Source organism: Anopheles funestus, chromosome 2RL, assembly GCF_943734845.2.
Source record: "Anopheles funestus chromosome 2RL, idAnoFuneDA-416_04, whole genome shotgun sequence".
Lineage (NCBI taxonomy): Eukaryota > Metazoa > Arthropoda > Insecta > Diptera > Culicidae > Anopheles > Anopheles funestus.
The window spans coordinates 87,774,840-87,799,971 of record NC_064598.1 but is presented as its reverse complement, the minus strand read 5'-3'; the positions used below and the strand labels follow the sequence as shown (position 1 = coordinate 87,799,971).

At 40.7% G+C, this 25,132-nt stretch overlaps 1 protein-coding gene across 21 annotated transcripts in view; it reads right to left on the bottom strand.

The window, feature by feature from the left end:
- LOC125762887 (TGF-beta receptor type-1) overlaps window positions 1–25,132 on the bottom strand; it is a 76,305-nt gene that overhangs the window by 9,376 nt on the left and 41,797 nt on the right. For 19 of the 21 annotated variants that reach the window (XM_049425487.1, XM_049425489.1, XM_049425491.1 and 16 more), the window contains exons 5-6: window positions 24,952–25,097; window positions 40–273 (exon numbers count right to left, since the gene is read on the bottom strand). In XM_049425487.1, the coding sequence (XP_049281444.1) occupies window positions 40–273; window positions 24,952–25,097 (380 nt within the window). Of the gene's footprint in view, window positions 1–39; window positions 274–7,389; window positions 7,530–23,515; window positions 23,659–24,951; window positions 25,098–25,132 lie in introns of all 21 variants that reach the window. The other 2 variants (XM_049425503.1, XM_049425504.1) reach the window with 2 other exon arrangements.

Here is a 25,132-nt window from a genome sequence, read left to right as displayed (position 1 = left end):
TCTTGCAAAACCCTCTCCCCTTGCACACCAGTTACATACCAGAACCCGAGCCGGATGTGGTCATCTCAATGAAATCCTGTATGGTGGTGTGCCCGTTAAGGATCGGGTAGCTTGCACCACACACCGAATCTTCCGGCAGTATTTGCCGTGCGCCACTGTTGCGCTTGCGGCGTCCGTAGAAAATCAAGAAAGTAACAAACACGGCCAACAGCACGATTATCGTCGCTGTCAGTATGATGAATACCGAAAGCGACAACTTTTCGTCCTCTTGGGCTGTTTTACAACACACACACGCGTTTGTTCAATGCCGCAATCAATAGACGGGGGGCACAATCGTTTGAAGAGCCCGGGTTGAGAGACGGTGTACAACACAGCATCGGAAATGGGAAAAGTTTTATTAGAAAACATTGCAAACCAGTGCGTGGAAAGGATAAAATCATAACTATTCATATCCGGGGAGGGAAAAAGGATGAGGGAAAATAAAACAAAAAATCAAAAAAAACGGCAGTAGAAAAAAACATTTAATTTTATCGGGCCATGGGTGGCCTTTCTTTATAGTAGGAATAACTAAAACTTGTATTTTTATTTTTGTCATTTGGTTTGCAATTTTTTTGCTGGGATAATACGAATGGGCGTAAATTGTTTCACATAATTTTGCTAACCTCATTTGATGGCGCTAGTAAAATTATGAACACCCTTGCTGAGCACCCTTGCGAATACCGATCCCAGAAGATACAAGTTTTACAAAAAAAAATCCCACACACACACAGGTACATAAACTAACTAACATAAAGCTACACCAGCACAAGCAGATTATCGCCCAGCAGTCCAGTTAGAAGAAGCGTATAATACGTACAGTTGGCCAATAGAGCAAAGGCACAGACGACAGGCGAAAAAGTTGTGCAAATCCTATTCGAAGTTAGTGAAGCGTTAAAATAAAAACTAAACCCCACACCCTCGTAACCGTGGCACGAACGGGCGAGGTCTCGGTGTAGGAGAGATACAGGGCAAAACAAGCGGATTAGTATTATTCACGTGTTTTTACGACGGACAACGACCGAGTGACACCGAGACGACTATAACCACCATCACCGAAATTATACACCCAACAGTTAGTGACACACACACACGCACACGCACACGAACATGAACATACACACATGCAATCACACATATACATTTGCACTTTCTTTTTTATTCCTGTTTCCATCATGCAAGTGGAACCCATTTAGAAGCGTACAGCAAGCGCGCATACTGCCATATTAGATGCGCTCAGGGAAGCAATAGTTTCGAAAATAGATTAAAAACATACATAAGCCGATAATAGCAAGTGTAAGTAATTCTTCACAATGGGCAGACAAAAGTAAGAAGCACTGGTTCTGAAGAACAAGCCATTTTAGTGTAAAAAATAAGGGTTGAGAAAAAAAAGAATAAAGTTAAAGTAGATAATGGATGGGCTTGTGGAATGGAAAATTGTATTCACATTCTGTAGGACGCATTTTCAACGTGCTTCTACCAGAAGTCCAATGCACCAGTTGAAGCCGTATATGTGGGTATAAGAAAACAAATTTGACGACGGGTAGCAAATATGGCGCGGTTGGGGCGAGGTAGGAGGTAGGTGATTCATACACACACAAAAACACCCCCAACCCCCAAAAAACCTTTCCCTGTTGTTATGTGGGTGGAAAAATGGAAATAGAAGAAAAAGAAGAATGCAAACAGCTACAAGGAAATGCGGGTGAAAATTTCCTACAGTGAGGAACCAGGAATGAGTGTTTTGTGCGCACTCGGGAAAGCACAAACAATAAAGTTTGTCCGCAAAATAGAAAACACAGTGCGTAACGGTTGGGCGTAGTGGATGTGATAATAGTCGTACCGTGATGTTCACATGCGAAATAAATTATTTAAACAGTACGTTCAATATTTCAACATATTTATAGAAATATTTTTCCCAACCCTAAAACGTACGAATGCTTTTTAAAAAATAAAACAATATTATGGCACCGTGCAAAAAAATAAATGCTAATATTTTCACAAAATCTTCATCTTGTCACCCCGAAGGGTTAAAGGAAGTCGTTGTGAAGAGCATGTAGTTTTATGGAAAAAAGGAAAAAACGACACTGTGCGGTACGCTCTGTACGAGGATAGTGTAAGTCTTGCCCCCAAAACTATCACCCATGAGATGGAACAGTGGAAAGCTTCCAGCCGTGAGGTTTGAGAAAAATCGTTCTGACGCGTGAGCAACGCTGAAGAACGATTATCTGGCCATGGCTTGGAAAAATGTCGAAACCCTTCCCTTCACCTCACACCCCTGCCTACGTTCGCAAGTGTTCGGAGTGGTGGGTTTAATATTTATTCAGCATCTTATTTTTATAACCCATGCATGGCATGGCATAGGAAAACCCGGAAAGTTAACATCATCGTACCGTTTTTGGAGCAACAACAACAAAAAAAAGTAAAGAAAGTAAAGAAAGCAATAGCAGAAAAGGAAGTAAAAAAAAGGCAACCCACATATAAACTAATAAAACGAAGCGTGCATAAACAACATAAGGTTTTCTGTGGAAAGCGCACTAGAGTGCGCTGTTATGAAGGAACATTTTTCCTACTCATATATTTTCGAACCGTTTTCGCTATGCGAAACGCCCGTGTAAACAAACCGATCCAAAATGGCGTAAATAACCCAGTCCCGGAACAGCGCGAAAAAAAATCTGTTAAGCAAGATTATAGCAAAAGTTCAGGATGGTTTTCATACAATGTGGAAGAAATAAACGTTTAAAGAAAAGAAATATACAAACAAAAATTTAAGCAAAAAAGAACAAAAAACAGAAATTCCAAGAAAAGTACAAATAATAAGAAGAAACACGAAGGGACATGTAACAAAAGCTAAACATTTTGAAACAGTACAAAAGCAAAAAATTTTATAAAGGATAAGAAACAAAACAAATGGAAGCGTTTCAAAAGCATTTTGCTTTTAAGTTCCTTGCAAACTTTAAAAACGAAGAAACTACACACAATTATTAAAATGAAAAAAAAACAACTTTAAAGAGCTATAAGAATTGTACGTAAATGAAATTATACAGTAATAATGCAACATCAAAAAGAAAGTAAACTGAGTGGAAAATACAGAGAATAGTTAACAAAGGAAATTCAAATAAGATAAGAACTATCTTACAAAGAAGAATCCCACTACAGTACCGCATTGTTTCATCAACAACATTATTAGCCCGCTTCCTGCCGAATTCACTCATTTTTTTTTTTGGTAACGCAACATTCAATGGCGAGAAGGAAAAAAGCATTCGCCCAGCACGCACTCAAACACCCGTCCCCACCGTCGTTCCGTCCCCAGCCAATTACCCCGCTCGAATGAAGATGTAAGCTTTATGGCCGTCTGAGATTTCATCGAGTTGATGCTTCTTTTTTTTGCCATCTCAAAGAAGGGAAAATTCTTCATCGCCCGGGCTCGTCTGAAGCCCAACGACGACGGCGACGACAGAAGGGGAGGACTTTATGGAAAGGAAATGAAGTGCTTTGCTTGTGAGCAGACTATTAGTTTCGTAAGCCTCATTAGCATATTCGAGCAGAGGTCAGAATTAGTTTGCCCTTTTCGGCTTTGTTCGATTTTAGTGTTAGTGTTTTCGGCATTTGCTTAGTTTTCGTTTTTTTTTTTGTTATCTTTTTGAAAACCATCTATGGACGATTGTGTTTCTGTTCCAAAAAGGATAAGTACGAATTGGGCGTGATGCGTTAAGAAAAAGATTTTTTTTTGGTTATATTTTTTATCATTTCAAGCTTTTATGTGTGGATAGATTTTTCCCATCCAAAAGTGATGTATTCGATTTCATCAACTTTAATTTGCAGTTTCTTTTTGTCCTGTGGTAAAATATATTTATTCATTACTACAAAAGTATTTGCAATATTGCTATCCAAATGCACCGTCTTAGATGAGCCAAAATAAACATATACGCACTTCTATTAATCATCATCAGATTCGGTTGAGATGCTTGAGAACCTTGGAGCTTAAGAGCCAAATCTGCTCACAGCATATAATTTTCGCAATTCCACAAGAAACAATCTCCTCTCGGCAGAGACAAAATGGCAAAGAAAATAAAAGCCACCTCAAACACCCAGAAGCAAGTAGAGCACGAAACGAGTAGGAAGTCCATATGTCAGTATGTTTGTTCCTACCGGATGACTTGTGATTGATGTCTACTGGGGGGCTTACCACGACCTGGGCTTTTGGTTTGGTGTATGTGCACAAAGCACTTCTTTCGCTTTCCTCGATTTGTTGTATCCGAAGAAAGTAAGATAAATGATACACTAACAGCAACATGACACTCGTTGAGCCACCAGAGTATAAACACTTGCTACACTTGAACCACCGCACTAAAGTTCTTAGACGTGTGGCAAAAGATGCCCAACGAACTTTCCAACTCCACTTCAAGGTGGAAGAAATCTTACATAATGCTCCACAATGATTATTCAACGTACTTCCTCTACGGCTCCCCTTGCTAAATGTGATTCAGAACTCAGTTACCCATAACCGGTAACGATTTCCAATTGCAGCAAGCGTCTACCATTTGATAGTGGTCCGTCTGGGAAGAAAGAGACCGCTTAAAACATGCTTACATCAACATTAAAATATGCCACCATCGAGCGACATACACTAACACCGGGAAACTTCATAAATATGTCCCAAGTGTGAAACACTGCTTCGGTACCGAATGATACCAAAAACAACTACTAATTTCGGGGGGGTCCACAACCCAGAAAAAAGCGACTACAGTGGTGGACGTTACTTACAGTAAATAGGCATCATTAATAGCACTCTCTCGACACACCTCACATTTGTGTTCTTTTTATTTTGTTAGGGAAGTTAGATTAAGAAATGTACCGAATTGCCGAATCGACACTCAAAATAAAAAGAAGTATCTAAATGCTCCCAAAGCTACGCACATACAAGCATGTGCGCACACACACACACAAGTATACTGCGTGTGACATTTTTCTTTTTCGAAGAATCGCGTTTAGCTTAACGATTATGGAGTAAGTTTTCCGAAAGCTCGTTTTATGCTAAACTGCTCCAATCCAGCCACAAATGGGTTCCGATTGAGGAAAGCAACGATCGAAAGAAACAAAACACGCACCATAAACGCAAGCACACTAATCTTCCACTACAGAACAGAAAAAAATAAAAAACAAATCAATGGCTGAAGTCAAAACCACAGTAATAAGCACTTATTCGTACGAAAGGATCTGTAATGCGCCTGCAAGGTATGCAATAAAATGTTTTGCTTGTTACAAATCGCTGACAGAAAATGTGTTATTGTTTTACGCATTTAATTATTGTAACTTGTGTGTCCAAACCGAACCAAAATGTTAACAAACAAATAACGACCGTAGTATGATTACGATTGTGTTTCACTTATTCACCCGTGAGATGATTGTTAAACGATTGAAGAAGAAATAAAAACCAAAACGCACCCACAAACCAATGGCCACCATAAGTTGTGTGGAAATTATTTTTTTCCTTCCCCCGTTTGAAATGAAATGGTCGTTAATTTGCAAATATGCTTAGTTCGTATTCCCGAGCGACACCCGAACAAAACTATTCACGACAAACCCATTAGTTTGCCCGGACAAAACCCGGTGGTTCGTACCGCCGCAGTCGGGTGCCATTATTTACCACGGCGTCGTGTTGTTTCCTCCAAGCCAGCCAAATATCCTTTACCATCGCAAAGAAGAACCTTCAGATAAATGATTACTTTCCCGTGTAGCCCCAAATGTATCGATAAATAACAAACACGGATTTCGAATAAAACGACCACAACAAACAAGTACGAAAATCAACAACCTTCCACAGCGAGAATGGAGGGGAAGCAGATTTTCGGCAAGCTCATAAACTCGATAAAATATTGTATGCGGTCAGGTCACTCTACTTACAACCGCCCTCACTGACAAGGGTAAAGGATGCAAGGTAAATAACAATATTTGTACATCGAACATTTCGTGTTACATGCAATCAAAACCATGCACATGACTCTGGGAATGTGAATGATGGAAACAAATCCAAAAATGATCAGATTATATGTGTACGATTATTTTTAACTGGCACTTTTGCTTGTGCAGACAAATCAATCAATTTAAATTTTGCAAGATTTCCCATAAAATGTTTCTATCACTTCCATACAATCCACCGGATCGTACGAAACAAAGCATATAATGAACGTTTTGCTAGTAAAAAAGCGTCAGCGACCGATAAAGGCCACCGCGATCCGGATATCCCAATGTGGCCACTAAACGCCAACATCCGTAACGCCACTATAACCATTGTGTTTCGATTCCTGGAAGGACACGAAGTCGAAGCCGCACGCAAATATGAACCTTGGCAAAATAGCAACCGATGTCTATTGCCGTTTTGAAGCCCTTCGATAGTCCTCCTACAAAGCCACGCTCGAAACATGGGGCAGTGGAGACAACGAACGGTGTCACCACCACCGACCAGTAGCATGACGCAAGTTAACCAACGATATTTATCTAGTTGATGAAGGCGACCGGTACGGTTGACGGTTATGGATTTATAGCGCATTGTTTGTAAGTTGTTTGGGCAGAAATTCCGTGGAATTGATTTCCCACAGGATGGTGGTGCCCAGCTGGCGGCCACACTGGGACACATCTATGAAGGTTTATCACCGATGGAAATGGATGGATCTCATTCCGAGCCTTTTCGCTTCTTTTGACGTACTTATTCTTGGAATGGCTGGCTATGGGGAAAGGTAAAGTAGTTATGGTGACGCCATACGCCACAGACGTTGGAGTGTGATTAAGGAGCAAGAATAGCTTTAATGAATCCAACCCTCGAATATGAATAAATGACGCTCACGCACAACACATACACGCAGAGACATACACACACATACACACATACTTATCTATTTCAAGTAGAAATGCAAATAACAACGAGTACACAAATAATAGAACTGAATGATAAGATTAAATACCTGGAATATGGTTTTTTTTGACAGTTAAGTAGTTGAACGTTACACCAGGATGCGGATGATGACTTGAACCAACAACAATAACAACAACAAAGAGTCCCCAAAAATCTTGCAGCTTATAGCATATGGTTGACAGGACGATCACCAAACCCAAAAACCCTGATGATGTGTTGTACTTGCAAACAAAAACCACACTGAGAGACAGATAATAGAGACACACAGAGGAACGTTTGGTAGGCTGTTATCCGTAACCAGCAGTAGAAGTACAACAGTCCCGTATTTCCACCGATTATAACGCCTTAAAAAGGGAACTCCGCGACAGGACAACCTGTCCCAGAGTCGATAGAGTGTTACAGAGAGAAAGAAAGTACGGAAACCTTCTGCCCATGCTCACCTGGCGTCAGGTAGCTAAACACGATCTCCAGATTGCAAAAGTCTTCCTTGCAACAACCCATCCAGTGTGGTTCGGTGGTAGTCTTCTGCAGGCACCAGAGAGGATCATGCTTCAGATTAAGCTCTTTACGTTCCACGCACCTGGGGTGATTTCGGCCACACAGCACACAAACACACACACCGTGTACGGGATTGTAAGGAGAGGGAGGGAGCGGGATGAGGTTTGTTTCAAATGGCCCGCAAAGGGTTGTAGCCGGAAGCGAAAGAGGAAGGCACGGCACAGCAAACAACCACAATCCCGTGGGCGAATGGGGTTGGAAAGTATGGATCCGAAAAATAGAGGAAAATTTAGAAGTTTTACTAGCTGCTTACATAAGGTGTACGCTTCGTCCACGTACACCTGCATCATGCACTATTATAGACGTAACGTCCAGCACGTCACTCAGGACCTTGAGCTTACTTGCTATAAACCGCTACCATCCATCACCGTTTATGGCACCGGATGACTACATCCCCAATAGCTTGTTGATGATGATGATGATGAAGATGAAAGTAGTTGGATGATCTTTTGCACTGGTCAATGAAGACTAAGAGGACCACAAATGATCAAAAATGAATATTAAAAAAATATATCAAGATGAGTTATGAACACGATTTTTATAATGGTTCCAAAAAAAAATCTTATTAAGAGACTGCTGTTTTCTTTTCGCCGAATCATTTTATCTCCTTGAAGAAATAGTCCATGATAAATGATGATGAAGGATAGAGAGGAGTTCCAGGCATTCGGTGCTCGGAAAGCCGACGAAGAAAGGATAAGATAAATGCAGTACGAAAAGCCTGTTTGTGAAGTTTGAAGACTTAAAGAAAGTTTGGCAATCAAATTAAAGGGGTAAAGCGTATGATAAAGGACGAAGCACTCAGGATCAATTAGAAAGGAGGGAAAAAAGCTACTGAGCATAAATATTACGTATTACCGTGAAGGTAAGAAAGCTTAACGTTATTAATGGATTTCATTGGGGCTTTTTGGGGCGCCCGAAAGAAACATGAATTAGACTTATTTAACATTAAAAAAACATTAATTTACTCGTTGTTGTATTGTTGCAGATATAATTTTTTTTTTTGGTGTTTAGAGAGATAAAACACTTATCTGTTCTTGAGACATCAGATGTCTGGCATAAATTAGTCATTAACCAACATTGCCTACTAATATAGCCCACTTCTGTACTTTGTGAGAGAGCTTCCCTGGTTATGGTCTCATTAAAATATTAAATACTTTCTATCCCAATAGCATCCACGTGTTTGTTGGTGGGTTCTTAAAACTATCGTCACAACAACAAAAAATCATCACTACCAAAAGTTCCCTATCCCGGCGCCTAGAACACAATAATTAAAGTGTTTCAAAAGCACAACTTTATCGCAACCTTTGCCGCTGTGTCTTGCCACGAAGGGGAAACATACCAACCTAAGGCGAAAAACTTTGACTTCGATACGGTTCGAACACGGTTGTATGATGATGATTGCCATATTTGGCCATAAGCCGCACTGAAAAGCTTGTCGAATTCGGGCCACACTGCCAAAGAAGATACCCGGCCACGGAGGGTGTTTTTGCGGGACGACTATCGTCTACCACGGAGGAAGAAATCAGTAGTGTCCCTGCGTTCTTTCAACAGCCGCCACCCACACACACACACACCGTGGTCGGGGAGACTTCCACAGCTTAAACTATGGAAACAATTATGCTTGTTATGATGTTCGTTTGCTGCGCGTGGCTACGTATTTTTGCCGATGGGCAAATTTCAATCATTGGCACGTGAGACGCAAATTAGATGATTCTGACAAAAGATACCCGCGGGGGCTAATGTGTACCTTCTTCCCCTTTTTCCCGGGCGTTGAGAATTTTTGCGATGATGGAGCATAGCCATTTCGGGGTGGAAGTTCTACGCTCAACAACAAAGACACATCTGCGGGTGAAGCGTAAGCTAAAATACATTGAGTTTGCTTCTTAACGCTATTTTTTTCGCTTCTCCAAATCATCTAAATCTCATCACTTGCCAAAGACCGGATGCTTTTTCGCTGCGAACACGTTGCTAGACGAGCCCCATGTGCGTTTCCAGCAGTACTAGCAAGAGATCATGAAATTTATATGCGTGCAAATTATTTCGAATTTGAATTTTATAGCCAGAACGCCCTGAAATCACGCGCCGCTCGAAACAAATAGGCACGGTCAGAAACGAAACTGCTGTCGGCAATCGTGTGCCGGTCGTGTGATGCAAACGGGAACGATACATTACAACGCAATTCCTTACTGATGACCGAGCAAGCTTTACTGAAGCGATAGACCGATAGAGCGACGCGGTAATCGACAACCGGCACGGGCTCCTAACAAAACCCACCGTGCATTATGCGAGAGCGTGACTCTGACAGGGCTGAAAATGACTGGAACCGGTGCTCTTTTCGGGGGCGAGAATGTCGGTGGATGTGAAACGTGCACTGGACCGGAAAGAAGGCTTGCTGAAGGTAGCTGACCGGTCTGAAGGGTAACGAGAACGAATTGAAAATTGAAATTACGAGAATCACTGCTGCTTCGAGGTGCCGTTTCCCCTCCTTAAACCGTCGACCATCGGCAGATCGGCGTTGGTCTAGTGTCTTATCGTTTGCCCCCGACCCGAGTGTGAGCATTCAAGTATGATTCCTTACATTTCACATTCAATTTTGTGCCGGTTTTCTCTACAAGTCTAGACATTTGGAGGGATTAGCTTTGAGATGGTTTACAAACAACTCTGAGAAGAATCTAAACATGATTTAGAGAAGCACTCCAACACGAAACAAGGTGTACACTCGGTGGAATGTGATCCAAAACGATTACATAACTAAACCACTGTATTATTTATTACCAAGGTGTTTCTATTTCCCCCAGCAAGTACCAGGTTTTAGACCACCTTGTCGTTGAGAATGTATCCCATATCCTGTTCATGAGATCGAAACGAAGAGTCATCTCGTAGCAAATACCGCTTAGAAAAATGTTTTTAAAGTAGTATCAACGGCACCTTCTTGATCTTGAGTTCCTTCTCACTCCCCACACCGATTGGCTCCATTAGAATCTTGCAGACCATAAGATTGCAGTGATATTTTACGAATGCTCAGGAGCACATTGCACCCAGGTGATGATGTCTGCAAACTTTGTTTCTCGATTCGGCATTACATCAGCATAATTTTAAACAGCTTCGCCCAGTCAGCAAGCAAATGGACGTCAGCATGATGTTTGACTCTGAGTGGTTCTCGAAACGAGTTAGGGTCTCTAACACTTCCTTAAAGCTGATAACGTTTTCAAACCTGAATCAACTTATCTGCAGCACTGGTTGATTTCTTTTCCGTGGAAGATATTATGGCAAAACTTTTCCCCCCCGCACATCAAGCTTTAATGTGCTATTAATCAGCTCACGCTGTTGATCCTGTCAAACAAGTTTATTACGGATCATTAGACAGAAGCTGAAACTGGATCAGCGTTACTATCACTATCATCGATTGCAAACCATGCTAACGCTTAACGACCCGTTGACAAATGACCGGTTTTGATAAATGAAGTATCCGTCCGTATCTTCCCGATTACGATTAAAGTAAAACAAGTTACGGCGTCGAGAGTAGCACCTCGATGATCCAAATGCCTTCCTCAGTCTTTCCGCCAACAAATGCGTTCCGGTTCTTTAATGAACTGTCTTCGATTCGGCATCTCGTTCGATAGATATTGAGCGTAATAGAACACCAACAAAAAGCACAAGAAAGCCTGATTGTTGTAATGAGCAACATTTACGTAAACAAGAACATGTTTGTTGAACACCAAAAGGGCCATAGCATCACTCGAAACATTGTTCGATTAAGAACCTTATCGTTTGTGGCGTACTTCATCACTCCTAATGCAGGTGTACCACACAAATGTTGAGATTGTTCTCTACATTCATTACACTGCTCAAGTTATGCATCTGCTCTCCCAAAAGATGATTCAATACCATTTATTGCAGAGTTGCCATACCTGAACCAATACTAACATTTAACTAAAAGAACACTATGATATCGGTGTGTCAGCTTTCGATTCAAAGTAATGGAAATGCAACAGAGCAACTCGCTTGACGAATTTGGGTGTTTATCTACCGGACTCTTCACCATTCAAAGTGCGAGAAGAAATGGTGTAACTGCACCCTTCACAGCAAACTTTATCATTAATCTTTATTATCGTTGTCTCCCCGTATGCCCTCATGGGTTTAACCTTGCAGAAAGACGCAATGATGACATCCGTACGAACGACCTCTTACGTCATTGCAGTGCACATCCCCCTCTAGACAGGAGAAGATCTCCGAGAGTAATGTGGTGAAAGTGAACGAAAAGAAAAATTACCATCAATAATCACCAGTTATCACTGCTGCTGGAGGCAACAACCGGCGGAAGCATAGTTGCAGGTGGAATAATAAACAAACAAAGTGTTGGACATTATTTCATCCTTTCTTTGTTTCCCAACTGCGATATCTCGTAGTTTCGGGGTTTTTTTACATTTCATGCTGAATTAGAAGAAAAGGTTTTACAAGTGATTTACAATAAAGAAATACCTCAAAAGTTTTAATTGACAATGAGATATCAAGCTCAGCTTGCAAAACCCGATTTGTTTTTAATCGTAATCCGTGTAATAAAAACAATTTCCCAAAGTACTAGTATCTAAAAATGTTTGAAGTAACCATAATGCATCAAAAGAAAATTGTGAAATGAAATAAGGAATTGATGTTATTCGGAATTTATTCCATATTTCAAATGGCAAATCTAATGTGGTATTGCCTGTTATAACTTGTACCTCTTCAAGCTTGACAAACATTCAACCAACCAGAATACTTCACTCCACACCACCTGACACGATCGAGTTGCTCAACACCCTTTCCGCTTGGCCCAAAAAGCTGCCTGCACCGATGATGATCTCACATCACATTTATTGATTTTTATCATCGCCATAGCTTATTACTGTTATTACCATTATCGTCGTCATCGTCAACATTAATCGATTTCAATACGACCGCTGTTGCTACTTCTTCTTAGCTGGGGCATGAGATACGCCTGCGCAAACTGCATGCATGCGCATCGCCTACTTTAACACCGAGCCGGGTCTGGTTGCGTGCCATTTTATACGTGGCAACGACGACGACGACGACGACGGTGACGATCGAGTAACTGTATCGTTAATTTTTATCACACGGCAATTTTTACTTCACTCCTTATTTATGCCCGCCGATTTCGGGGGCACCCAACTTTGCATACACACGCCTTGCCTTACAGAAGCCCCGTTCGAAATGGCCCAATCGTAGCCACAACAAAACGACCGGAAAGGAGTGTACTCGATGAAAATAAGGAACGATTTGCGATTGGTGAGACCACCCTTGAAGATGCTTGCGAAGAGGGTTTAAAGGTCCACGAGCAGGAAATTGACGTTCTTGCACAAATTTGCTGTTGTTCCTTACAAGTAGAGCTAGATTTTGTATTATTACACATAATTTTGTGCTACTATTGAGAAATTGCGCAAGGCAATTGGATCACTCTATTACACTGATAAAAAATTTCTTCAAACGTCTCTCAGCTTCTTCAATGTATCAAGACTTTGGCGGAGGTTCTCAGAGTACTTTTACTTCTTTCAAAAACAAAAAAAAAACTGTCCCGAAAATGTACAACCGCCATTTACTGCCAAAACATTCAACTCCACCCATCCATTTCCATCTCGATCCTGCTGTTTTGTTCGATCGCCAGAGATTCATATGTTGTACGGTGAAGCAAAAAAGTTGACTCCTTGATCCATACAAGAATGGGGGCGTTTTACGGGCGTCAGCTTGCAGTGACCAAAAAGTGACTGCGTGACGATGATGGGTAGCATCCGTATAACTACAATAGAACTCTGTAGCAACTAATAGGTGAAGTTGAGAAAGGTTTTTGCTTCTGTAGAACCTTTCTTTTTCGGTAAATATAGTTCGCAAATAGGGAAAATTACGAGTATGTGACCTTTTTCTTTCTCCAGTTTCTGGGCACCTTACAAATGACAAACATTATTTTCCTCCTTTGAGATGTAACTTTTCCAAAATGTTTAGTCAGTAAAAAGAATTTTTTGTACGATCGTGATAGCACCAATGAATGATAAACAACACAAAGACAGATGTTGCGTTGTCTTACTATAACCTGAAATGAAACTTTGTGTTTATTTTGCGATTGACGCGTCCAATTTCCCTCCTACTGCTCGCCATTGGTAGTTGGATTGTTCGTGAAAGGTCAAATCAATGCGCGTTGAGTGAAAAGAGATGATCAATTTTCATAATTTTAACAAGCTTTTGAAGAAGATTCATTACCGAATTTCTCCCTCCAGAAGTTCTTCAATTACACAAAAACAATAAAAATAATCAATTATTATAGAAAAAAAAATCGTTCTGTTTCGAGTGCAATAAAAATTTGTTGTGTAAAATAGGGAAAAACATCCCTTATCCAAACAAATCCTTTCCCGATCGGTGTTGATATAGGATCAAGATAAGTAATTTCTCACCGGTCGGCTACGGTCGTGTGAAACAAATTTCTCTTGGACCGTTTCGAACGTTACCGAACGCCGACGGGAGACCGATTATCGTCGTGCCTAAGAAGATTGCCGCTCAAAGTCAAACTCGAAGTCGTTGCTGTTTCGGTAAAGCAGTCACAAAAAAGTGTTGCTAGAATGGAACGTTTCCTCATATTTTTTTAAGTACTTACCAAACGAACAGCAAACCCATTCCAACTGATGGAAGGGATGGAAATGAACTACCGATCGGTTCAAACGTTCCAGACCGATGTCTTCCCCTCCACATCCCACGGTCGCAAACAAAGACGACTGGCAGTTACCAAACAGTCAAGTCGAAAACACTAAAGTAAACTCTTCTACAGACACACACACATTCATTCAGGGCGGAAAACATACTTTCTGGGAATAAAGAAAACCGGACGTACCGGAAAGCTCCCGGCTTAACTCGGGTTAATTGAATCAACGATGGCTCGATTTGATAAGAGATTCTGATCACGCATTTTCATCACACTGCCGTGAAGTTTTTCCGGCTTCGGAAAGGAATGGAAGACTATATGGGGGGTAGGGTTCGCTTTCTTATGAGCTTGTTCCCTTTTCCCTTATTTTTCGCTTTTTGCCAACCCCATGTTTCAACATTGACGAAATGGAAACCGCACAAGGTAGGTGAGCACTATTAGACGGTTGGTGCGGCGCGTAAGAACCGTCAGGAAACCGTCTCTTGCGCTACTGTCCACCGTTTCACTGCAAAAGAACAAACTTCTACACCCCAAACTCTAAGTTCTTGTATGTGTTTGTGTGTGGTTTGTACTGCGGCACACCGTTAATACCGCAGAACAACGCACGACTTCACATCGTTTCCAGACCGATGGTAGAGAGAAGGAGAACGCAGTCCCCAAAACAAAACAAAAAAACACCGTAGTCGCAATGACTCAACAAGCAGCTAACGAGATACCACTTTAGAATTAGAAGATATTTGGAAAATGCTACCACTTGCGTCGGGAGGGCTAACATTTACCGTCCAGAGCTCGCGGCTACGATGGCAGACAACGCGAAGGTAGGCGGCAATGGGAAGTGAACCGAAAATTGTCTCCAAAAATTTAAACTCGATCTCAAATTGAATGAGTTTCCAGCAGGATTTCGTTACCGGCAAACCCACCACCATAACACCAACGTCATCGTCAGCATTTGTGAGTTGCGTTGTTGACTTTTAAGGATTCCTGGGCACGCGAATCGGACACGCGAACAAAGTCCATTGCTACCAACAAGCGGAGGACAATTTAACAAAAAACCGCAAAATTAACTCTCCATCTTGGGGAAAAGGAATTGGAAGTATTGTTTTGGGGACAGAAACAGCACCGTGTTGAGGACGACCTTAACAATTGCGGTCGCACCCGGAGAAACAAAGAAGCCTCTAGACTGCAACTATTCCAAGGTGGTTTAAAAGGATCCTCCATATTTCAATTGTGTTCAGTTTAAATATTATTTTTTGCGACGCTTGACGGTTGGGGAGCGAATTTATCGTAAAAATCACAACTGCAAAAGATAGCTCAAAAATTTAACCTCAATCCTGGTTAAAATGTGTATTTTCCAATTCATGTACGTTACTTCAAAAACCCAAGGTTGATACTCATCTTCATGTGTTACAAGAGTTTAATTAAATTTCAAAGCGACAAATCACATCGAAAGACCTCTGTCTGGAAATAAAAAGGATGAGCATAAAATCTTAACAACTTCCTAAGTGCTAACCATTGTTTTGTCTATTTCATGATATTGCCCTTCGAAGACCAGTTTATGACTGCCAGGATCCGTACTGAACGGATCCCTTAATATATTCTCTTACCACCAGCAAAAGCTAAACCTAAAAGAGTATCTTCTGCAAAAAAAAAACTAAAGAAAAACACTCACAACACCATAGTGCGATTTGATGCATCCGGAGAAGGATTCACATTGTAGCTAAAATAAGATCACACCATTCCACACGGGCAAAGTCACACGAAAACCTGCTTCTGTTTTGCAACAGTCGACCGTGGGAGTTATTTGTAAGAATCTCTCCTTCACGTGCCGTGTCGTACATGTCCGGCGTGACGTGCCGCAGTCGTTTACCGGTGAAGATGAACCTCCTCTGCGAAAGGTCTTACTTAAATGCACCTTTCACACAGCTGGACCAACAACACATCGACCTTTCTATTATGTGTGTGTGTGGCTGGGTGTGGGTGTTTGTGCATCGAAAAATTGCAACCAAGGTGGGTTTGAGAAAGGAAATTTCATTAGCCGTCCATTTCATTTCGGCTTCCATCGTAACAATCTTGCGTCTATTGGACTTTTGTGTTTCCAAGGAAAGCTTCCTAAAGTTCGCTTTCCCAAGAAATGAAGTTGATCCTTATACGGAGCGAATCATTTCTGTACCTAACATTTCTCCCACGAGAAACCAGGTACAGAAAGCCATGCGAACAAACGGCAGGATCTCCAAAGATCTCCTCTTACTGACTTATTGCCCCTTCCGTGAGCCTTTCCGTGAAGCGAGCGGCGACCGCCGAGTTGTTCAGCAAAGAGACATGCTAATTAAATTTCTTACACTAGCGCTCCACGAGACTTGAGACAGGATCAGGCATTTTGATACGCTTTATTGCGCTTCCTTTAACTTTTATTCTACGTATAGCGCCGGGATACCCACTATTGGGGCGGGGGCTTACTCCCATGCTGACCTTTCACGATAAGACTTTCGACCAGACCTAATGGATAAGAATCGGAGGCTAGCCGAGGCTACAGCGGATCCTAAGAATGGTTCACGTTTGCTCGCCTATTTTACTGCACCGGTCAAGCCGGGAAGTAAACGCACCACGAGAAAAGGGCGAAGCACATAAAACACAAAGCAGCAACACCCGAAAGGTAATGTGACACCTTTGTGTTGATTTAATTAACTTCGGACCATTACATGACCCGGGATTGTCGAGAGGAGGAACAGAGGCTGGAGGGAGTAATTCTGGAACGTACAGCTCCATCAGGGCAAACCACCTACTTTTACAAAGGATCAATGCCAAAATAACTGTCGTCTGAAAGCGAAAAGTCGTTGCCAGTGGTGAGGTTTGTTCCTGTTTTATGGGTGATTCACTTTCACCCTCCCAAAAAACTGCCTCACGGACATCCAGGCTTGTGGAGAAGATATTGTAAAGTTGATCCCGTCCTCACAGCATCGCCACCGGATCGCATAACGGGAGAACGGGAACTCATAAAATATCTTTCTGATGTGTCACTCTCATGAAATGGAGCCCCATATCCTAGAGTGCCCCCGGGGGTATTGGTGCGTGTGGTACCGGATGTGGAAAAAAAGGTGCCAATGGTGCCATCTTGTTCACTGGGGACAGGAACAAACGATTTCATCCAAAAGGAGGTTCCAGTTTTTTTGTTTAGTTCACCCACACCACTAATAAAGTACATTATGGGTGGCTTTTCGAGATGGGTTAGCTGCGAACACGAGAAACTAAATCCGGGTGTTCAAACTGCCGTGACTAGCTTAATCGTACCCGGGAGGTTATTTCCGCGGTCTTCCGTTTCTTGGCGGCTGTTCATACGATCCAGCCCCATCAACGCATTTAATGGGCCCGCTTCAACGTTTCTTGGAAGCGAAAAAGGGGTATAAATAAAGAGGTAACTAGCGATCCTGGAACCAACAACACGCGCTCCATATTTTTCTACCAAGTCGACCAAATACTTAACAACATGTATCCAAAACATCGTTTAGCTAAGGATTCCTACTTCACCACGACCGGTGATATTCAATATCGCCGTCATCGAGAGCGCAGATAACACATTAATGGAAGATTTTGTTGGATGATATTTTTAGGTTCCAAGCTGCGAATGAAGCCAGCCCCTTTACCGGCGGACTGCACATTTCGGAAACCAAGGCTACCCACAAACCCAACGACCGAATATCGTCGCGAGAGTGGTTTTGATGGGTTTTGATGGGTTTCAGTTTTATCTGGTCTGGTGTCAGTTTTACACTTTGGTAACAATTTATCTTCGCTTGTCGCTTGTGAAAAGCGGTACGGAGAAATCTTCTTCCTAACGAGGTAAGACACCGGAGGAACTTGGCGTGTTTTCTGTGGACATATTTCAGAAAAATAGCAAAGCATCGGGTCCACACGTTCGTCGCCTACGGTTCGGTCTGGTGTGTGTATTGCAATGGTCCAAACTTCGAACGGCCGCCTCTCCGGCACATTCCTCCAATCGAGAACGCATTGCCGTGCAATATCCTTCAAATAAACAGCGAAGGATACAGTGTCAGATTACGGTCTGAAAACTTTCTTTGTGTACCGATCCTTTACCGCGCGCACACACACAGCCAACGGATAAACTGGTGCCGCTCCTACACTTTACGTGACGCTGCTGTATGTGTATTTGTTTGGTTTTGCGTTTTATCATGTGAAAACTCAGGCCGCAATTAATTTTTTGTTGTTGCTGCTTTCTTGTGAATCGGAAAAACTTTCACAGAGCTTCACAGAGATTGAAGTTCGCTTTTTTATGATCGCACAGATTTGGTTCCAAACTCCAACAAAAGCCGCAGAACATTCCATTTGGTAAACGATTCAACCAAACAACAGTGAAAACAAACCTGTGAATAAATTGCTAATCGGTTCGTGTTCAAAACCGAAACATTCGGTCTCAACAGAAGTGGAGAAATCATCGATTGAGAGTTGGATTAAAAAATGATCGTGCGATAAAATCTTTGTTTAAGTCAATGCTAATTACGTCCACATTATTTATCAGCGAACAGAAATCGATCGTTCTTTAGTGCAGACGATAACATCTTACAGTTTATTTTGAAGTCATTCTTCCTGGTTAATCAAGAAAAAAAGAAGTCATTCTACTTTCCACTTGTCAAGATTCGCCGTGGCGTGTGATTTAAAATTAACGAACCTATAAAACAGACACCAATTAACCAGACACCAATATCCCCGGTTAACAGACACACACCCGTCAAAACCCAACTTCCATGTTTCAACATTTTCGATTACCAGTATGCTCGTTAGAAACAAAACTTTACAAGCGCTTTTTTTATCTACTTCACTTTGATATGAGCACAGCAAAGCTTCACAAAGGGCAAGAAAAAGAAATTAAATAATGCTACTGTAACAACACTTAACCAATGGCTGGGCACAACACAAATGACGGAGGTAGAGTTGTTGAGCCCTTGTGTAAATGAAAGAACGAAAATTGACCATTAAAATAAGCGCACGATTTGAAGTTTTATCTTCAGCAACACGAAGCTTCATCCCGGAACGCCACCCTTGCTTCCTGGAATGACTTTTTCAAACAAAACGCACATATATACAGACCCCAAAAAAAAAAATAGAAAAAACGATACATCCTCCCTGGGTCAAATGCCTGGACCAAATGGAAGAGCAGTCCCAGAGAATTTGCTTGATAGAAGTGTCTTCCCAGGATGCACGTAGCCATTTTCGTTTCACAGCTACTTTTACGATTGTGCTTGCAATAAAAGCATCGGGACAGGGCCAGACACCAGAGCACCGTCACTATGGGCTACATACTGGCTTCTGGAGCTGAATCGTAGCGCCAAAACATCATTATCGCAAACCCACACCAACACAAAAAAGCACCCCCCCCCCCAAACGGTTCTAAACATCCACTTCGACTTCAATGAACAAATTGCACTTTATGTCCATCCGCTCTGCCAACACACGTGGTACCGGCGTATAAAGGACACGCACAGCCAAACTCATAAACGCGGTACACGCGAAAGGTTATCCATCTCACTTGGATGGTTAAGATTCTGGTTCTGGACCATTCAATCCCCTAAACCTCTGGGTTTTTGGGGTCGACACCAAAAAAGGAAGAGGGTTCCTTAAATGTTCTTCTAATGTTTATATGTTTTCTACCGAAATTACTGCGAACCGTTTATTACCCACGACGCGTTACATTTGGATGCCTTTTCTTTCCCCCGTTCTCAGCTACACGGCCACTGTGGACGAAGAAGCGCGCCTGGGGCTTTAAATATTAAAATAGCTGTAAAATGTTTACCCACACATCTTTGTTGTTCATTTTCCTTCGTCCAATAATACCGACGCGCACGATCATACCCCCAGACACATATTCTCGATCGTTCCTAATCTGTTATCTTCGAAGGTCCGTAGAATTCAACCAGCACGCGCGCGCTTGGCATTTTTAGGATTGCTTTTTTTTATTTGGAAAAGAAGGAAACGAAATCACCATTTATCCTATTTCCGGTCAAAGTGCACGCCGAAACGAACAAATAGAGAAAAAAATCTGTAAAGAAAAGTACCTTTTTTCCGCCGCATAAAATGCTATCAGGGGAGTTTGCCCCTTTTTTGGCTTGGGGGTGGCACAGCATCCAGGAAAACAAACAGCAGAAGAAAACTAAATCGAATCGAATGGGTTATATCTTGCATGAGAAAGCGGCACGTCCTCTCGCTCCATGATCGTGACGGTTTCGAATGGTGTCCTGACAAAAACAGACAGTTGTTGGTAGTAGAAAACTATGCTGAAAGTATTTCTCCTTATGTCACAGCGACTTAAAAAAAAGGGTAGGAAAGAAATTTTTCCAGAAAAAAAAATTCCACCATTTTACTTATCTTCAGTTACGCGTGACACAACAAAAAGCAAAAAATCCACAAAGTACGGTACCAGACGGAAAGGATTTTATTCTTATAAATACACAAAGCGAGATATCCTTCGGTGAATTTTGTTTTCTATTTTAAACTTACTTTAGACTAAATGATCGTGCTTCCGTATCGCTGTATACTGATAAAAGCGGAAGACTTTAAAAACGATCTTCCACCAAGCAGCCAATCAAAACGTGCCGGGAAAGAAAAACTCAAAAATCAAACAATACTCAACCCGTCATCTCAGCGGCAAGACGGCACATCACAGGATGAAATAGGTTTTCTAGATAGAAGTCCAGTACAAAGAATAGGACAGAACCCTTTTTGCTACGATGGTCGACAGTGGTCCCTCTCGCAACGCACGGAAAGAATTCGTATCGGCTTGCGGTATCAAATTACCGAACCATCGACGAGGTTCGATCGGAACCGGGGTAAGGAAACAACCAGACACCGGCCATTTTCAACGCATTCCCAATCATCGTCGTCCTATCTCTCTGTCAACATTTAAACCGACCGGTTTCGGGGCAGGTATTTTAATTCAGTTCCGTCCGTTCGCTCGTGCGTCCGTTTGTCCGCACTTGGTCGACGGCAATCGGCATTGGTGGGGGTGTCGATAACGATAAGCAACGCAGATGGAATGCTCAAGCAGGTGATCCCAAAAAACAAAAAAAAAAAGAGAAACCCCGCACAAGATATGCAGAAAGAGAAAGAGATAAAAAGAGCGATCCCATAGAGTGATAAACGAAACAAAACAATCATCTGCAAAAGAAAAAAGGAAACCTTTCTTTCCCATTCCTATGGTATTTCTAAGTAGAGAATTTTTTGTTCGAGAAATGGAGACGCCTGGTCGTTTTTAAGATTCGCCTCAACACACTCACGCACCAACAGTGGCGCACAGTGGGAAAGCTTAAAATCAACACGCGATCGCGATAACTGATCAAATAGTTTCTAACATTAATGTTGTAAAATTTAATTTTTTTCATAATAAATTCCTGCCAATGATTATAATAATTATTAAATTTTAATTGTATTTATTCTATATTTTGGGATTAGTTTAATGAAAAAAGTCACTATTTGAGAACGATCTTAAATGAAGCATCATTTTTATTATAATAAAATGAATGTTCCATTCATGACCAACATTTGACCATGTCTTTGCAAATCCGAAACACCACCTGTACAGGTGTCACTAACACAACCAACTTCCCACCAGAAGGTGAGTGGTGTAAAATTCTTTATTTTAAGAGCATTCCTAATCAATGATAAATATTTAAGAAGTTTAGTTGCAGTAATTCGATTAAATTATTCAACACCGCCTGATGGAAAGAGCGTAGTAAAACGTTTTCCATCGTCGGTTTTTTTTGCATTTGAACTTTTCTTTCTTCACCTTTTTTCCGTTCCAGTCCAATCCAACCGTAGCATCATGAGCAGAACGGAGTTAGGGAGGAATCAAATTTCGAATTCATTGCTGACCTCCTTTATCGGTAACAGTACTTTTGGCGTCATTTACCGAATTCACTACCCCATTTTAACCTCGCTCTAATCCGGAACAAACACTTGCACGGTTAGGAATTGCCCAAAATGGTTACAAAACACCACCGAACAAACGGCCGCACGGCTGTTATCGGAAATGGAGAGAGTGCCGGTGGAGTGCTAGAACTTTATCTTTCCATTAAGTTTCAACTTCATTTTAGAGCGGTGAAAATAAAAAGGTTCATTTGTGCTAGGCCAATTATTGCTACCACAAGTTGCTTCGAACCAGACGTATTTATATATAGATAAACATTGTAAAAATATGATTTTAATTTATCGGTTTCAGGAGAGTATCAGTTAAGAACAGATTAACAACAAGTTTAATACTTATTCCGGTTGAAAACATTAGTAAGACGATAAGCTTTGTATTGTATGAGTAAGATTATTACTTCAACATTTAAATAAAGCTGTTTTTTGTGTTTAAGGTCGATGATTTCCATCTGAAAACACGTAAAATTATTATATTGTCAAAAATGATTACTTAACATATTTACTAGAAGAATTCATACTGTAATTGTAAGAAGTAAAATGTGCCTGAACTTTACAGGTCTCCATATACTACTTGGTATATGCAATATTTAATTAACATAGAATATAAATTCATTTTCACAAATGTTGAAAAATCATTGTAAATTCTACCATGCACTATCGTTAAAATGCATTTCATATGAAATGCACCAGTAAACAAACTAAATAATCGAGGCAAACAGTTTTTTTAAAGCAAAATGGCGAAACAGATACGGTTGTTAGAAAAAAGGCAAACAAAGGGAAAGCTTGTAGCTAAGTAAGCAAGGTAACAAAAAAATAAAAGAAAAACAAACACAATTCAACAATCAATCGCAATAGAGAAAAATAATTGAGAGCATTCCGGAGAGAAACTATTTACAAACAATCATTAGACACATCATATGTAGAGGCAGCGATAGAGTAGAGGAAAAATTAGCACAAGCAAAGAAGAACAAAAGAAGAGATAAGAAAGGTTTCACTGCTTAGCCGTCGCTCTTGTAAATTAAACGCGAAGTTAACATTTAAAATTAGTACACTGTACAACGTTAAACCAATTTGCCAATTAGATACAGTGGACACATATTTAAGAGTTAAGCAACGAAATCGATAAGCTGTTCATTATGCGAACTTGTACTAATTTGATTCACTATTCTGGGAGACGTATCTATCACCCGAATCGGTGTGCATGGGAAATGCGAATTTTTTGTTTTGCTCTATAATACAACACGAAAACTATAATCTTTGCCGTTTCAGTTTCTACAACATCTTCTACTGCCATTGAACTAAACATAAAACGAATGTAACAGTGGGGGAATACGAAATGAAAACAAAAATCACTGCAGGAATTCAGCATAAAATGAACATTCCAAATGTACCTGGTGTAGGCAGTGTTAAGAGTTTGTTATTATTGCAGAAGTCGGTGTAACAACACTCGATCATGAAGGAGGTACTCTTTTCCTTTGAGGTTAGACAACTCAGGGGCAACCGATCAGCCAGGTCGTACTTTTTCGTCTTACAGCTAATCCGCCATGATACCGAATCGCATGATGGGAAGGTTGAGGGTCACAAGTTGGTGGTGGTGGAGGTGATGATGATGATGGAAATCATTGATGACATATGTTTGCGGATCAAAACCACGAACAAGTTTGTTTTTTTTTATATTTAGTGTACGAATTGATTGCCACAACGCATTGAAAAAGAGGGAGAGAGAGAGAGAAAAAAGGGGAGAGAAAAGAATAACAGTATAGTTATGTATGAGCACAAGAAATAACAAAGTAAGTGTGATTAAGTGAATCAAATCATTTTAAAAAAAAATTAACTTTAGACTAAAGTAGAGTAGATGAATTCACGAGTAGCAAAAAGGGACACAGTGGGTGTAAAACACTTTTTGAAAATCCCTAAACACAACAGAGGACGACGAAGAATTCAAAGTTCCACACAGAAATAAGAAGACTTTCGAAGAATTTATCAGCAGAATTTAGCGATCAAAACATAAAAAAACTAGACAAAAAAAAAGAAGGACACACTTTTGCAACCAACAAAAACAACAGCAAAAATCATTTCACATTTTTTTATTTTTCCGAAATAAAAAAACGCCTAAATAGGAGCGTTACATTATGGGAATGTAAATTTAATAAGCAACGATAAATAGGAAAAAAAGGGATAGAAATTGCTGTAAACATGAAGAAACATAACAAAATTAGTATCTCAAACTCCAAACAAAGAGAACGCATTGTAAAGATATCTAGAGAAATAAACTAAACATGATAAACAAAACAAAAAAAAATCACTTCATTCAAGACCGAGCACAAACAAAAGCTAATTTTGCTGGATTAGGACAACTCAAACGTTTTATCTACTGGTGTGAAATTGGTGAAGGTGTTTGGTGATGGTGGTAGTTTGGATCACGGTCATGTTCCTTTCATGGACAGGAATGGAACTAAACAAACGTCAACAGTTTCGTGTTGTTTCCGTCTTTGTATCTGTTTAATAAACTTTGCAAGAAAGTTATGGGAAATGTGGCATTAAAAAAAACAAAAGAACAACAACATAAACGCGTGGTGTTAATGTTAAATCAATTGAATTTAAATTATAAGCAACAAAAAGAAGGCATGAAAAAAAGAGAAAAAAATAACAAATTTTTAAAAATAAAACAAAAACAAAATATAGAAGAAATGTACGTAACCTGTAACAGCAACAAGAAAACTCAAAAATGTCATAACAAAAATAAACAAAACACAAACAAAACAAGATTTTAAAAAAATAACATAACAAATATTAAAAGAAGTAAAAAAAGAAGACCGAAGCGCACCTTCCACCATTGGCGTCGCGGGTTCGAGAGACAAATTACACAAGTCGGGTCCGTAGCAACAGTAGTGATCGTTTGGCGTACCATCCGTCTTATTACGGCACCAGTTCCAGGTAAATGGACCTAGATGGTCCTTCAGATCGAAACACCTTCAGGAAAGATTGCGAGCGATATGAACATTAAT